This window comes from Narcine bancroftii, chromosome 1 (assembly GCF_036971445.1).
Source record: "Narcine bancroftii isolate sNarBan1 chromosome 1, sNarBan1.hap1, whole genome shotgun sequence".
Lineage (NCBI taxonomy): Eukaryota > Metazoa > Chordata > Chondrichthyes > Torpediniformes > Narcinidae > Narcine > Narcine bancroftii.
Window position 1 is genome coordinate 375,889,460 of NC_091469.1, and position 17,735 is coordinate 375,907,194.

General features: G+C 39.5%; 1 protein-coding gene across 7 annotated transcripts in view; it reads right to left on the minus strand.

The window, feature by feature from the left end:
* Positions 1-604: 604 nt before the first annotated feature.
* The window catches only part of hivep1 (HIVEP zinc finger 1), a 182,944-nt gene continuing 165,813 nt past the window's right edge, over positions 605-17,735 (minus strand). For 6 of the 7 annotated variants that reach the window (XM_069913386.1, XM_069913389.1, XM_069913384.1 and 3 more), the window contains 2 exons: positions 8,494-8,978; positions 605-2,276 (listed from right to left, as the gene is read on the minus strand). In XM_069913386.1, coding sequence (XP_069769487.1) covers positions 1,152-2,276; positions 8,494-8,978 — 1,610 coding nt within the window. In that variant the 3' untranslated portion in view covers positions 605-1,151. Of the gene's footprint in view, positions 2,277-8,493; positions 8,979-17,735 lie in introns of those variants that run through there. The other variant, XR_011349797.1, reaches the window with a different exon arrangement.

The window sequence follows — 17,735 nt, forward strand, 5'->3', positions numbered from 1 at the left end:
AAGGAGCGATTAGTGGGAAGGGACGAGTAGACAAGGGAGTCATGGAGGGAGCAGTCCCTGTGGAGAGGTCAGAGGGCAAGATTGGTCTGGAGGTGGGATCATGATGTTGGTGGCGGAAATTGAAAAAGATAATATGTTGGATGTGGAGGCTGGTAAGGTAGTAGGTGAGGACAAGGGAATCCTGTCCTTGCTGCATCTAGGAGCGGAGGGTGTGCAGGAAATACATGAGATGCAAGTAGGGGCTAAGTTGATGGTGATAGAGGGTAAGCCACATTTTTTGAAGTGAGAAGCTTGGTTTGAAGTTGGGATGAATGGTGGCAGAATCGCTGTTTAGAATTTAAAAGTTAGCTTGGTTCATCAGGCAGATGGCCAGGTGGCTGTGATAAAAGTGATTAGCTCAAATTCAGATGAGATCGGACTAATGCTGCAGTCTGAGTGCCTCCATGTTTTCCCTCTAGATTTATTGTGAGTTGCTCAGAGGGATGCTATGGGTTTATTAACCAGTGAGTGACCTCCTAATCCCTCTGAGACATCTCTCTCCCCTCCTTCTGCCACGAAGGACATTAATGGAACGAAAAACTGGAACTCCCAGAAAACCGGCAAATAATGTTGCAATTTCTGTCAAATGATCTCATTTATTTTGGAGATAATTTGCCTGAGGAGAAATGGACTCCCAGCAAGAAAGGAAAGAACCGATCATGGATCAAAAAATGCATACAATAAATATGAGCTGGTATACAATTCTTGCTGTACACAGAAAAAAACTGCTCCATAGCCATAGAAATATACATATCAGTGCAACATGTCGTTACTTTCCTTTACTGTACCACCACACATTGTAAAATTTAAAAAAAAATAAGCACAAGGAACTACTTTTTTATATATTTTATCATCTGTACAGTTCCAAAACAAGAAATCTGAAAGGCACAATTGTTTATACAACATGTACAAAAATGGTTGGACTAGACAAGGAACAAAAAAGACACCTTTTTCCTACATTGGTCTTAGTTTACAATTGCACAAACATTATATCGACATCAAAAAGTGTGCTTCTGGTGAGGAGAGCTTTCAGAATAAGAAACCAGGACGCATGTTCTTTTTCTTTAAAGAAAAGGATGTGATATCTGGTCAAAAAGGTTTTGCAAAAATTCTTACGTTGCTATCACTAGTCTGTCCTCATCATCGCTGCTGACGTCACTGTACTGCACAATGTCCTGTGCGGTTCCTACAGGCTTCCCTGTTACTCTTTCTGGAGAAGAAGTCTGATGGGCCAGGGACTTGGTCACCTCTTCAGAGTTTCCTGTCGAATGTCGCAGTTCAGAGTTTATCAAGGTTACACAGGTTGATTTGTTAATGTGCGCCTTAAGAGGCATGGTCTGATGAGCACATTCTTGTGCTTTGCCAGTATGATTTGGTTGTCCATGTGTCCAGCCCATTGGATTTGACAAGTACTTCAGACTACAGGCCTGGGTTGGAGGAGGAACCTGAGAGAATTGCATGCAGGCCATCTGATGAACGGAAACATCAACAGAAAGGCTAACTGGTGCTTGTTTGGTGCTGGTTGGAAATTCCTTCCTTGTACAGTCATTCTTGATGTTTGTTTGATCTTCTATCCCCACATTGACAGATGGTACCAGTGTCATTATTCGCACTCCTGGAACATGGCTTGGTGCACTCTCAGTCTGCGGGTTGGTGGTTAACATATGAAGGTCAACAGTGTTAAATGAGAGGCTTGAAGGTAACAGCTGTGGTCCTGAACTCAAATTCACCAAATCCAGAGAGTTTAATGTTTCTACACCCAATGTATTCACCACCTGGAAGTTTGACGTGCTTGTACTCTGCACACCAGTTGAGCTTATTTGTCCAAAGGGAAGAGATGGCAAAAGCTTATCTACCTCTGAAGCACTTAATAACTTTGTGTTGCCAGATGCAACTACACCATCTTGACTGACAGACGTCTGGTGAATAACACTGACAGCTGGGATGGTAAGGTGCACTGGTCCTGCTTGGATTGGCACAAATGTAGAGTACGTGGCCAAACCCTGGGGAACCAACTGGATGCCACCCACAGGGACCATGCTATATGGAGTCTTAACTTGCTGCTGAGAGTGAAGAGGCAAGTGGCTGAACAGATGTAATGGATGCTCCTCACCGAGATGTTCCAGTCGCTGTTTCTGTTCCTGATTGTTCAATTTGTATGGACTAGTTATGGGAGAACAGGATGCAAATAGTCTTTCCTGGGACATCTGTGTAGGAAGGTTGACTGAAGAAGGGATCTGCAGATGAATATAAATAAATATACATATTTACATTTTTAAAAGACAGTAAGAGATGGAAAAAAACTAAATAGCAATGCCTGATACTAAACCACTAGTTTTCAGTATTTTATAATTAATTTACAGAAAAATCAATTCTGGTTGAATAAGGTGTTACGAAAAAGGCCATCAAGCAAATTTGCTCAAATGAATATTAGAACTCCAATGTTAATATAAGATGTGTGGCACAAATTTTACTGACCATAAAGGTTTAACACTTAATATGCACACTTTGAAATGTAAATGTCCTTGCTGGAAAAAAGTTTTAAGGGACATGGGTATAGCACGTCATTGGGCAAATGGCAAAGAAACAGGATCTTCAGCCCAACATCCAAAACAACCAAGTGGCCTAGCTGAGCTATAGTCTATTTGCCCATATCCCTTTAACCTTTTCCTATCCATATACCTGTCTTCTAAATGTCATTTGTTGCATCTGGTCTAGACACTTCCTTTGCCAGCTCATTCTATTTATGCACCACCCTCTGAGTGAAAAAGTTAGCCCTCACCTTAAACCTCTGCCCTTAACTTTTAGACTCTGCTGGGGAAAAGATTTTGACTGCTCATAATATTATACACTTCAATAAAGTCACTCCTCAGCCTATCCTTGCAACTCAAGCCCCCCAGTCCTGGTAGCACCAGTGAATCTTTTTTGCACTCTTTCCAGTTTAATGACATCTTTCTTATAGCAAAGTGATCAGAACTGCATACAGTATTCCACATATGGGCTCACCAATGAGTCAACTCCTGAATTTCACGCCATGTTTGAAGAGAATGACAAATTGTATGCCTGCCTTGCAATGAACGAGCTTGATTACTGAAGTGAGGTGTCTTATTGCAGTTGTACCAGCTGAGACTGTATCTGGAGTACTGTGGACAGATTTAATCTCTTTACCTAAGAAACAATGTACTTACTACAGAGGGATTGCAGTTGATTTGCCAAACTGCTGCCAGGGACGATGAGTTAGTCTTGTGGAGGAGCATATCTCATGGAAAGTTACAAATTGCTGAAGGGCTCAGCAGACTGGATGCAGGAAGGATCTTTTATCCAACTGAGGAGTCTTAAGACTGAGGTCACAACTTGAAAATAATGAGTAGCGCATTTCGAACTTAGATCAGAAATTGTTCTTCACTGGATATATGGATTCCGGATCATGAGCATGTTTGATTCTGTGCTTGGGATGCAAGCTGGACAGGACAGATTCTGCAAGGTTGAATGTATGGTTGTGATAATAATGAACTAAATAGAAAAATGGGTGCAAGTTGTGGTGGGGATAAGCCTTATACTCAATAAAGTTATGGCAAATTGACAGGAGCATGGTTAGCTTAAAAGTGAAACCTGTTTACAGCTCCTTTCCTGTCTGTGGCTGGAGGAGATAGGCATTGAGGATGCATCCTCAAAATGAATTGGGATCACCATCTGTATTATTAATGCTCAAATTGGGTTTAATAGAGCAGGGCTTTAATAGCAATATTGATGTGAGCTAGTTCCCTCATTCCTGACGAGTAAAAAAATCCTTTGAGAAATCTGACCACTCTCATATAATGGAAAGCAAAGGAGTTCCTCCAAGGGAATCAAAAATCATACCATGTAAAAGGATGGATAATGCAAAGGAGAGAAGCTAATGAAGGATCAGGGAAGAGAGTGAGGCATTGATGAGCAATCGATTATGTTTTAAAAGTAATTGGAGAGAATAATTATATCAATAGGGTAACATATTAGGAAGGTACCAATTGTACCATGATTTCATGTGGCAAAGATATGGGCCTTTTGGCCCACCAGGTCCATGCTGACCCTCCAAGTACTTATCCACATTAATCCCATTTATCAGCTCTTGGCCTGTGTCTTCAATGCCTTCCTTGGCAGTTCAAGTGCTCATCGAGGATGATCCATTTGCAACCTTTTTTTTGGTTATGACCCGCTAAAACTCTGCTCAAAGTTTATGGGCCCCTTCCCTTTGAAGCAGTCAAGTTTTGGTTTCGTTAGTACAGGTACACGATCCTTTATCCAGAACCCTTGGGGGAATAGTGTGTTCTGAATTTCAGATTTTTTCAGATTTTGGAAAGCCCACCCAAATTGTGCTGCTGTATCCACCCCCACCCCCTTCTAGGCACCCGGCCATCTCGCCCAACCACCAATCCCTTGGCCACTTCCCCCAAGCGCCGGTCCCTCAGCCGCCAGGCTGTCTCCCCCAAGTGCCGGCTGCCCAGCCCCCTCCCTCAAGCGTCAGTCCCTCAGCCGCCTCCCCCAAGCGCCGGTCCCTCGGCCGCCTCCCCCAAGTACCGGTTCCTCAGATGCCTCCCCCAAGTGTTGGCCACCTCCCCCAAGCACTGGTCCCTCGGCCGCCACCCCCAAGTGTCGGGTGCCTCTCTCCCCACTTACCAGATTTTGGAGCTTTCTGGATTTTAGAAGTCCGGATAAAGGATCGTGTACTTGTTCTTCTCTTACTGACTACATTTTTAAAAAGTTATATTACGTGAGGTGAAAAGAAAACAAGGCTTCCACTCAAATGTGTTGTGGCCCCTGGGTGGGGGTGGGCGGCAAGGGCCCCCGTTGAGAATGGCTGACCTAGAAACTTCTTAAACGATGTGGCTTCAACATCTCTTATGGTGATTCCAGCCACCCACTATGTGAAAAGATTCTTCCTCATGTAACGTCATACAGTACAGCAGAGCAAAAGGCTCATCAGCCCGTGTATCTCTGCTGACATGATGTACAAATCAAAGTAAAACTCTGCTTGCTTGTACCTGCTAGATATCTCTCCATCCCCTTTATATACATGTGTCCTATTAAATGTATCTACTTTTGCCACTGCCCCAGGCAGCCTGTTCCAGGCACCTACCATTCTCTATGCAAAATATCTGCCCAGCTCATCTCCCTTCTCTCAAATGCATGTCCTCGAGATTACAATGTTTTTACTCTGGAAAACAAATTCTAATTGTCTACTCCATTAATGTTCTCGTAATTTTATAAACTTCTATCAGGCCTACCTCAGCCTCTGATGCTGCAGGAAAAAATAACCCAAGTTTGTCCAACCTCTCCCTGTAGCTCACACCCTCTCACCCAGATGACATCCTACTAAGTCTCCACGCAAGTAGATAAAGTGGTAAAGAAGGGGTGCAGTGCACATGCCTGCACTGAGTAGGGCATTACGTCCAAAAGTCAGGAGGTCATGTTGCAGCTCCATAAGACTTTGGTTAGGCTGCACCTGACGTACTGTGTGCAATCTTGACCCTCCTTCAAGAATAAGACTACTGGGGAAACAATATGCATGTAGATATTGGTCTGGTTCAAGGATTGTCTTTGGGCTGGTTTGTAAATGTAATTAAATAGCTTGCTGACTTTCAAAATTATGGCCCAGGTACGTGGAGCAACCATGTATGGTGGGGTACTGAATAGGTAGCTACTATGCACACCTGTAGCCAGATGTAATGATCCAAAGGGGTGAGCAGTTCCCTGCATCGACACAATAGTTCACAATTGGAAGCTACTTGTTTGGGTGAGACCCTCGAATATGAAGGGAATGAATGGAGCCAACTCCTCAGAAAGGACCCAACACTTTTCAGGAAAGGAAAGAGAATTGTGGTTTAAAATAGAAAGCCAACAACAGAAGGGAATGGATGCATGTAATATTCTACTGGAAACATAATAGGAAAACACTTAAACTTTAACAGAAAATAGATGAATAATTCAGTAAATTTGAAGGGACCAAAACTGTTTCTTGAACTACTCATACAGTATAACAGTTGTAACAATGCACAATAACTATCACCTCATAACCTCTTCCAACATAAATAAAATAAAATGTTCTCTGAAAGTTACTACAAATGAAGATGCGGGAAATCTAAAATAAATGTGCTGCTTGGATGAGTGAAATGACCCCATTGCACCAATCTATGAAATGGCTGTAGAATCAAAACTCTTGGTCTATTTTAATTTTTTTACCTAACTCAAACAATGATAAAGGGGAAGGAAGAGAAATAACAAAAGCCAGATTCTCACTCTGTACACCACTCACAAGTTAGAGGTATTGTTTTGCATTTCCACACACATTCCCTAAAATTAGGCAACAATGATTTATATAACCCCCTTGAAAAATCATTTTGAAGTGTAGATTCAATCCATTGAATGCTTGAACAATTTTTGGGCCAAGAGAAGGGATTTAATCTCCTGAAATTCTTTAGATATTCATCTCAATACTCAAGTAACAATGACCAAGAAATAATTAAAACAAAAACAGCCACAACCCAAACATCTAACTGTGCATGACAGGGTTTATCAGATAACACAATTCATACAGAAAGAGTAGAAGTACACATTTGTTTAACACATCAACTTACTCTATTATCCAAATGCTAAAAAAAATGGATTTCTCTTTCCTTTGCACCATGTGCACAACCTGAAACTTCTTGTTGGTCAATTACTCACAATAATTTTGGTGGTGGGTTTTTAATGATTTTAATTTCAGATTAAGTAGAATCAAGTCAAAAACTGTGCTGTTATGTACATATTCAAAAGGGTTGGTAATAGCCATCTTTGAAATTCAAGTATAATTCTTCAATCTCCAGTGTCATCAGGGAGCAAATGTTATAAGAGTGTGGATAATGATATATTTCACCTGCATCAGTGGTTAATAGAAAGCGAAATAATCTGATAGAGTTTTTCAGGGAAGTTGATGAAAGAAGGGCTGTGGATGTTGTCTACGTGGACTTTAATAAGACCTTAGACAAGGTCCCACATGGGAGGTTAATCAGAAAGGTACAGATGCTTAGTATTCATGGTGAGGTAGCAAAATAGATTCGACATTGGCTATACAGGAGAAGCTAGAGAGCGCTGGTGGACGATTGTTTCTCAGACTGGAAGCTTGTGACTAGTAGTGTGGCTCAGGGATCGGTGCTGGGACCATTGTTGTTTGTCATCTTTATCAATGATCTGGGTGATAATGTGGTAAATTGGATCATCAAATTTGAAGATGACACAAAGATTGTGGACAGTGAGGAAGGTTTTCAAAGCTTGCAGAGGGATCTGGACCAGCTGGAAAAATGGGCTGAAAATGGCAGATGGAATTTAATGCAGACAAGTGTGAGGTGTTGCATTTTGTAAGGACAAACCAAGAAAGGGCATATACGGTAAATTGTAGGGCACTGAGGAGTGTGGTAGAACAGAGGGATCTGGGAATAGATGCATAGTTCCTTGATGGTGGCATCACAGGTAGATAGGGTGGTAAAGAGAGCTTTTGGCATATTGGCCTTCATAAATCAAAGAATTGTGTATAAAAGTTAGAATGTTATGTTAAAGTTGAATAAGACATTGGTGAGACCAAATTTGGAGTTCTGTGTGCAGTTTTGGTCACCAAATTACAGGAAAGACATCAATAAGATTGAAAGAGTGCAGAGAAGATTTATTAGGATGTTTCCCAGACTTCAGGAACTGAGTTACAGGGTAAAGTTAAACAGGTTAGGACATTTTTCCTTGAAGCATAAAAAAATGAGGGGAGATTTGATAAAGATATTTAAAATTATGAGGAGTATAGATAGAGTAAATGTAGGTAGCCTTTTTCGACTGAGGGTAGGTGAGATACAAACCAGAAGACGTGGGTTAAGAGTGAAAGAGGAAAAATTTAAGGGTAACATTAGGGGGAACCTCTTCACACAGAGACTGGTGGGAGTGTGGAATGAGCTGCCAGCTGAAGAGGTGAATTCAGACTCAATTTTAACATTTGGACAGATACATGGATGGGAGGGGTATGAAGGGCTATGGACTGGGTGCAAGGAAGTGGGACTAGGCAGACAAATAGTTTGGTATAGATTAGAAAGGCTGAAGGGCCTGTTTCTGTGTTGTAATGTTTTAAAGCTGGTTCTATATGGTTTTAAAGCTGTGGCAATATATTCCAGTGATTTTAAATAACAGACATAGTCTTAAAGGTTAACCAAGGAAAGGCTTAACGTTTAAGTGCACTAAGTCTGCTTTCTTAAACCCTATGTGAAGCATATCAGATGGATATAAATTATTGGCTTTTGTTATTGAATTATATTATTAAGGATTCAGATAAAATTAAGTTTGGCTTCAATACAATTCTCCAAAAAACTTAGAAAACTATTCTTCTGATTGTAAAGTTTATATTTATGTCCTGCTTTTGGATTAGAATACAAAACAGATTTTATGTTGGAACATAGGTACCTTTAATTCATCTGTAGTTTTCCTTCCGAGAGTTTCTTGCAGATGCCAGTTATTAGCAGCAGATCTCGAGCCTGTCTTAGATAGTGCACCTCCAGCAGCGCAGAATATGGTTTTCTCCTCTTCTGTTACATGCCAATGGACTGGTGAGAACGTAGACTTTACTATGCTGGTTACAGCATCTCTGGCAGTTTTTGCAAGCCATGCACCGGCTGGTCCCTCAGGACTGTTGGTCTGCCCAAAACGATCCTCTGCTGTCCTCCCCACAGTGGCGATCAGAGAGGCAGAGGCTGCATTGAACGTGCCAATCTGGTCATTTCTCCGTCCATTGTGCTGAGGGCTGGCTGTGACCGAGGGAGTGGCAGACAGCCCCACTTCTCCTTGACTGTCTTCTCCATCCTCATCAATTTCATAGTCCTCCTCATCCTGGTCATCGGAGTCTTCAGCATCAGAGGAGAAGCACTCATTTCCACCTCGTGGTTTGTCACCTGGCAAACAAATAAATAAAAGAGTGAACTACAGGGTCAGGTACAACCAAACACTAAGGTGAAAATATTTTACTGAAGATATTTGCAATGTATTTGAGAAAACAATACTGGCATTAAAGTAGGATAGAATTATGGAGCCAGGATAAAATTATCGAGCAGATTATCAGATATGCTCACAAATATGAATTTGTCTCTTGACTTTTGCCTTCTTTAAAAGATTGATTATTTTCTTGACTTCATATTGCACATCTTTATGCAAACAATTACTCAAGAAGATTTTCATTGAACATCTATTTAATAATTAATCTACCTCTCGTAGAAAATTATATCCACCTGAGGCCGGTGAAATTAGACAAGTCACCTGCACACCTCAACAATTTCCACAGATGTGCAGTTGATGAAGGATGCTTTCACTGCATGGTAGGAGAACTGCTCCTTTCAAAATACAGCCTATACCATCACACAAATCTTTTTCCCTTCTACTGACTCCATCTACATTGTCTCGGAAAAACATCCAGCACATTAAAGACTTATCCCAGATGATTCAAGAGTGTCTGATCATGTGGCACCAGACTGAGGGACAGTTTCTTTCTCACTGTCATGAGACTCCTGAATGAACTTCACAAGTAAAATAATGTTGCTCTTGCTCTGTTCACATTGATCTCCGTCTGTAACTCTGCACTTCTGTGCTGTGTTTTTATTGCTGCATCATATCTGGGTTGACTAGCTGGATTGCACACAAAACAAACTTTCTTACTGTACCTCAGTATATGTGACAATAACACTTTATTAACTGCATTGTTCATGTTACTAAATTTCCTAGATATTTCTATATTTCTGAAGACATACATTCTTGGGAAAGGAATATTGCTGGTAAACTCAACATTTCTTGTCTATTACAAGCTGTGCTGAGAAAGAGATATGAAGCTACATTCACATGCTGCTGAGCGCATATATAAGTTCCCCAACAAAGTGGTTGGATAATGCTTTGACAAAACTGCTACTAGCCATTATGTGTGGAAAGGAAGCTGAAGCTAATGGTACCCCCCTGCACTCTGAGAGAGATGTCAAGAGTTTGGGAGGTATCATTACGGTGTACACTATAGGAAAGTTCCTCAATCAACTTCCCGTCATTGTGTTTGATCAAACAAATGTGTGATTCTTACCTGGCCTGCTGATAACTGATAACTCTTTGCTTTCTCTACTTCCTCAGGAATTTGTGGTTTGGTTATGACATCAGAAACCCTGGCAAATTTCTGAAGATGTGTGGTGGAAAGTGTGCTGACCGGCTGTATCACAGTCTGGTATGGGAACATCAATACCCTAAGTGCAAAGCCCTGCAAAAGGTTGTGTACACAGTCCAGGACATCACAGGCAAAATCCTCCCCACCGTCAAGAACATCTACAGGGAACGCTGCCGTCGGAGAGCAATAGCAATCATCAAGGATCCACATCACCCAGCACATGCTCTGGTTTTTTTAAGATATTTTTATTGAAGCAAAAAAGCCATATTTTTATAAACAGATACACATAAGAAAAAAAACAAAGAACAAACAAAATTCTCCCTTCCACCCGGGAATGGTAGAAATTTCTCCCACATTCACAATTGAAAAATAACAAAAATAAAATTTGGTCAAGTAAGGTATGAGGTCCTAATGTATATTAATAAGGTATAAATTACTACATTAAGCAGATAGTAGGAGGTGTAATGAGGATAAGGACAAAAGAGAGCCCCTTATTTTTTTCATATGTTGCTGGTTTCCTCCTCATACAAGGTGTACTATAGGATGTTAACTCGTTTAACCATTGTCTCTCCGAAGGAGGAAATCCAGATTTCCAGTTCTGTAGGATACACTTTTCCCCAGCTGTGGCTGCAAGCAATATAAAGTATTTTATATTGTGGTTCATATCAAGACCATGTAGATCTCCTAAAATCCAGACCCTAGGGTCAAATGAAATTTCAGTTTTTATAATATCTGATCTTATTTTAACAATGTATTTCAAAAAATCTTCCAGATAAGAGCAATTCCAAAGCCTATGAAGTAAATTTCCATCACAAGTTTTCCATCTCTGACAATTGGGAGAGGGTTATGTAGTCTATGTGGAGTGTAGTAAGTCCTGTTAAAGATATTAAACTGTATTTGTCTGTTTAGTTGAGATTAAGACATTTGAAGGAGATTACACCAATCACCATCATCGTAATTGCATTTAAGATCTGATTCCCAATTATCTTTAATATCACTCTTAGTAATAGAATGGCAAGCTACTGTTTAAAATAATCTATAAGAGATGATGTCAGACCCTTTGTAGTGTACAGGGTTTCACTAAGCAAGTGCTTTTCAAACGGGGCTTCTGTTGGAATTTGAGGATAGTCTGTATAACTGTTACAGACCCAATTCTAACCTGAAAATATTTGAATAAATTATGATTTGGTAGATTTAATTTACCAGATAATTGTTGAAATTTGGCAAAGTTATCTTGACTATATATATCTTCAACTGCCTTTATACCACTATTAACCGAATTTTAAAAAATTGCATCTGCTATCAGGTGGGGGATGATGGGTTTTTTTCCCCCAGTTTTCCAAAATAATGAGGTATTTATATTGCAAACTGCGAGAATTATAGGTTCTTAATAATATTTAAGAGTGCTTTCTTAGATGTTAAAAAAAGGAAGAACTTTTAAGGGAACATTTTTTAGTTGATGTTGTTCAATAGGAAGCCATGTAGCCTCATTGTCCTCAGAGAGCAACCAACACCATAATGGACGGAATTGAGCTGCAACATTTAAAATTAGAAAGATTTAATCCTCCTTTGGTGTAAAGGGCCTGAATGGTTGAGAGCTTGACTCTAGGGACTTAACCTTTCCATAAGAAGCTGGACATTGATTTGTTTAATTTATTAAATAGACTTTTGAGAATTGTAATTGGGACACTTTGGAATAAATATAAAAATTTGGGGAATATATTCATTTTGATTAAGTTCACTCTTGCAATTAAAGATAATGCCACTTCCCTCCCTTTCTCTAGATCTAATTTATTTGATGCAATTATCTTTAAGGATTTTGTCTGCAGATCTCCTCATTTTTTTTAAACTTTATTTAAGATTTTATAACATGAATAACATATAGGATTACATTAAAAAAAATTAAGAATAAAATAATAAAATTACAATACAATATCAGTAATCTACATAAACTATACCCTCCCCAATAATTATTACACATTAATAACCCAACTCAAATTAGTCCAACCCCCCATTTCCCCCCCAAAATAAAGAGTGAAGAATTAATAAAGTTAGTAATATATGTGAGAAAAAAACCCACTTACAAAAAAAACAAAAACATAACCGATTAAAATACTAACAAAAAGAAAAGTAATTAATACTAAGATATCAGACTTAAAAAACATATTTAAATCAAACTTAAATGCATATATTTAACAAACGGAGTTAAGATGAAACATATATTTAACTCAAACTTAATATAAAAAATTAGTAAAGTTAGTAACATTATCAAAAATTCTTAAACAATAATCAATTCTTAAAAAAAAATTAAAAAATCATCAGTGTAAAGGGCTCGTTTGTGTTCATTTGAGATGGTAATGGTGGGATTAGAACGAATAGCAATAGCCAACAGCTCAATAGCTATTGAGAACAGTAACGGAGCACTTGGGCAACCTTGGTGAACGCCTCTGGATAGCAGGAAGACACCCAATAGGACTCCATTAGTTAGAATTTGAGCTTTAGGACCAGCAAAAAAAAAATTTTCAATGTATTGAATAAATCGCCCTCCAAAATTCATTGCTTTAAAAGTTTGCAAAGGAAGCTAGGTTTAATCCTGTCGAACACCTTCTCCACATCCATGGGATCATTTTGCATATGAGCCACATCCATTATGTGAAAAAGTCTCCATACACTGTCAGATCCATATCGATTTTTGACAAAGCCTGTCTGATCAACATTAATAATTTTAGGGATAATATCATTCATTTTGATTAAATTTTGTCATCTGAATTCAAAAGACTAAGGGGCCGATAGGAAATACATTTTTGACAATCTTTCTCAGGTTTTGGCAGTAATATTGTTGCAGCCAATTCCACAGAATGAGGCAGAGTTTTATTAGTCAGTACTTCTAGAGATTTAGGAGTTTTCTTTTTTTCTCTTATCTTATGCATGCCAAATATCACAAAACCTCAAATCTCTCACACTCTAGTCCAAGAGTGACGCTGCTCTTGAATGATTAAAAGATCTTAGTGTGGATTGATCCATTGCTGGATCTAGGACCAAATTGAAGTCACCACCAACCAGACAGTGGCCCAAAGCTGTTGCAAGTTTTAATACCATATCATTAAAAAAAGTGGGATCGTCATGGTTGGGGCCATGTACATTAATCAGTATGACCCTGTTCATATTCAGTTCACCATCAACTAAAAGAACTCTGCCATTCTTGTCTTTTTCTGTAGATATTAGTTTAAACCTCACATTTTTATTAGAGTATACCTACTCCCCTTACTTTCAATCAAATGAAGAATAGTAAACATGCCCAATCCAATCCCTTTTTAACTTTATATGTTCTGTGTCAGAGAGGCGAGTCTCTTGAATAAATGCTATATCAATGGAATGTCTCTTTAAATATGTGAGAATTCTTTTCCTCTTAATTGAAGGATTTAATCCCCCCTTACATTCAAGGAGGTTATTTTAAGTTAGTCATAATTAGTCATATCTTAAAGAAAATTTTTAAAAAACCCAAATAATCAGAGGATAGAGACAGAGTGAGAACGATAGGAGTGAGAGGAATTAAAAAACAGAACCATAACATATTCCCATATGAGACCCATCAGTTAATTACCCCTAAACATCCGCAGGGGGTAGGCTACTCTCTCTCAATATACAAGGGTTTTCAACAGTTACAAAAGCATGCAATGAGCATTAAACCACATTAATTAAAAATTCTGGGTTCCACAACCTCTAAACGAGTACAATCAAAGCCAAGGAGCACATACATAAAACCTGGTAAAGCAACATGAATAGAACTTAGATTATAACAAATGCAAATGTTTAGTATATGGAACATCACAAATCAAAAATATATTGAGGCACAAGTGTGAGACAAAGATCGAGTCAAAAATTAAGGAGATGTACCGGCATTTTCCATAATAGCCAGATGGGAAAGAATCCATATTGCGAAACTTACTCGTGTTCTCATGTCAGAATCACAACGATGATCACTAAATGTCACTCAATATATGGAATGCATAAGCACCACAATGATCTATCCATTGTGCAAGAAGCAAGAAGACCATCAGTCATTATTGTCGATAGATTTCAAAAACTCCACCACCGCAGAAGGAGTAACAAACTACTTGGTGACTCCCTTAGGCATAACCTGAAGTTCAGCTGGATAATGCAGTGAATAGTCGATACCCCTCTTCCATAGGGTCTTCTTAACCTCCTTGACGGTGTCCTTAAGGCATTGCAATCTTGGGTTACATTTGGGAAATATATAAATCCTGTTATTTTTGCCTGGCCAGGGGTATAATCTTCTCCTTGTTCTTAAAGTTGAGGAGCTTCGTGATTATAGGTCTCGGTCTCCGCAAGTCATCACCACTGGTGGGGGGGGTTTCCCAAGCAGTGGGCTCTCTTGCAAGTGATGGGAGCAGGAAAGTTTTCGACTCCAAAGATTTCTGATAGGATTTGTTCCAAAAATTTAGCTGCATCGTGACCTTCAGCTTTCTCAGAGAGATTAAGTATCCAAATATAGATTCACTGCTTCTGTTTTCCAGGTCATCCACCTTGTCGTTCAACAACTGCACCTCTTTCTCCAATCCCTTGATATTCATTATGTTGTCTTGATTAGCCGATACACACTCCTTCATTTCCTTAACTTGGTCAGCTAGTGCAGATAATGCAGATTCTATTTTAATTAGTTGTTTTAGTGTTGATTTAGACAATAGACAATAGACAATAGGAGCTGGAGTAGGTCATTTGGCCCATCGGGCCAGCACCGCCATTTTAGATCATGGCTGATCATTACCATCAGTACCCCTTTCCAGCCTTATCCCCATAACTCTTAACTCCGTTACCCACAAGAGTCTTATCTAACTCTCTTTTGAACATAGTCAGCGAATCCGCCTCTACCACCCTCTGTGGCAGAGCATTCCACAGATTCACACTTCTCTGGGTAAAAAAATGCTTTCTCATCTCCGTCCTAAAGGGCCTACCCTGTATTCTTAAACTATGCCCTCTAGTCCTCGACTCCCCCATTTGTGTTGATATTTCTTCCTTGCTTTCCCGAATGGCTGTCATGACTGTCTCAAGGGAAAGCTTTCCCCCTTTTCTAGAGCTGGTCGCCATCTTTGCAAAATATGATGGTCTAGTTGTTCCTTCAGTAAATGAAAAAATGTCTTTCTTGCTTCTAAGATTATACCATGACATGCTCTAGAAGCAAATGAGATTTGTTTTGAAAAAATTAGGAGCGTGGTTTTAACCATAACATAGAAAAATAAAAGATAACTATTGAGGCACTCTCATGTCTTTCCTCATTGCTACTTCTCGTGAACCCCACACACATGCTCTGTTCTTGCTCTTGCCTTCAAGAAAGAGGTATAAGTGCCACAAAACTTGCACCACAAGGTTCAGGAACAGCTGCTACACTTTCACAATAAGACTCCCCAACAACAAACTCAATCAGGGATTCATTTAAGAGCTCTTACTTTTGCACTTCATTGATTTTTTTTCTTTCTGTATTGCAGTCAGTTTGTTTGCATTTCTTTTTTTTTTAACCTGTGTACATTGAGTACAGTTTTCTTGCATTCCCTCTCCTGCAGGAAAGAGAATCTCAGGTTTGTATGTGATGCCATGCATGTGTTGTGACAATTAATCTAAAATGTTTGGAAAATTGGTAGATACATCTACTTTTTCTATACACATAATCATATAAATCAACGTAGTCATACATTTTGGTTCAGGTTCTCTGTTAAGAGGTAAAGGGATGACATTCCCGAAGAAAATCCCAAATACTTCAGTGGATTTCCCTTCCCAACTTTAATTTGCTATCAGCGCCATCTAGAGGACATCACCAGATTTCAGACAGTAAAAAAGATCTTTGATTCTGAAACCTTCAAAGAGTGAAATCTTTTCCTCTCAGAGAATCCCTTGGTCTGAGGATGGCCTGCTTCTACACAGAACATAGAATATTACAGTACAAGTCCTTTGGCCCACATACTACTCAAGTTCTGTGGGTTCCCTGATGCTAATGTAATCAAGGTTGAACAGTCGTTGATAAAGTGTTTGCACCACTTCTGGCAATGACTCTAGGCACTGGTGGTCTCCTGACAAATGAACTTGGGGCTTGCCATACCATCCTGAAAAGTTTTGGATGGTTTAGGACAGGAATTTCCACAAGTTAGTTGACTTGTTGCACTCACTCAAGGACGTGAACATCTCTGAATGTTTCTTTTGTCCGTTCCTTTGGTAATCATTGAGAGCATGGAGCAGATTACACGAATAACTTTGCAAGCATATCTGAGAGACTGAGAGAATTTATAACTCAATGCAGGGGACGCGGGCCTGGGAAAGGTCAGGCATTGGCTTGCGCTCTCTGCAAGTGAATTGGGAAGGTTTTATGAAGATTGGTATTGCTCTGGTCCTTTGAAATGCTTGTTGTAGTTGGTGCAGATCTCATAAGCTGACAGAGAGGCAAGGATTGCAGCTGTCTGATAGATAGTGTGGTAGATTTGAGGCCTTGATCTTCAAAACTTCCTTTCCTTAAATGGTCAAAGGCAGTGCGAGTGCACAAAAGGCACATGTCAACATAAGAACATAAGAAATAAGAGCAGGAGTAGGCCATCTGGCCTGTCAACCCTACTCTGCATTCAGTAAGATCATGGCTGATCTGATCATTGACTCAACTCCACCTACCTGCCTTTTCCCCATATCCTTTAATTCCTTTTTTTTATGTAAAAATCTATCTAACTGAACCTTAAATATGTTTAATGAAGTAGCCTCAACTGCTTTCCTGGGCAGAAAATTCCACAGATTCACTAGTCTTCAATTCAAATCTGCATAACACTTAATTCTCTTATTCTTTAAAAATCTGTCTGTATCTTAAATACATTCAGTGAAGCAGTGACCACTACTTTCTTGGGCAAAGAATTACAAATTCAGTGTTCTCTGGGAGAAGCAGTTTCTTCTTTTCCATACCAAATTTACTCTCCCGAATCTTGGAGGCTATGTCCTTTAGTTCTAGTATTCCATGCCATTGAAAACAACCTCCCTGCTCCTTCCTATATCTTCCTTTCATAGTTTTATATATTTCTGAGATATACTCCCCCAACCCTGCATCCTTCTGAACTCCTAGGCAACTCCATCTCTCCTCATAATCTAACTCCTTAATTTCTGGAATCAACCTGTTGAACCTCCTTTTCATCATCTCCAAAGCAAGTACTGTATACCCTTTTTAACAGGTATTGCACTCCAGTTCTGGACAGTCAGTTCTCCCAGGGAAAACTCTCATCCGCACTCCTGCAAAACTCTAATTACCTGACAGAACTTGTTCTCACCCCAAATTTCTCTTCTGACATCTCTCATTTCCTTCAAATCAAAGGTGCAACCATGGGCACTCGCGTGGGTCCCAGCTATACTTCCTTTTTTATGGCTGTGCGGAAGTCTTTATTTCAAAGCTACTCAGGTTCTCACTACACACATCTTCCTCTTTTACATGGATGATTCCATTGAGGTTACTTCCCGCACATGAGCT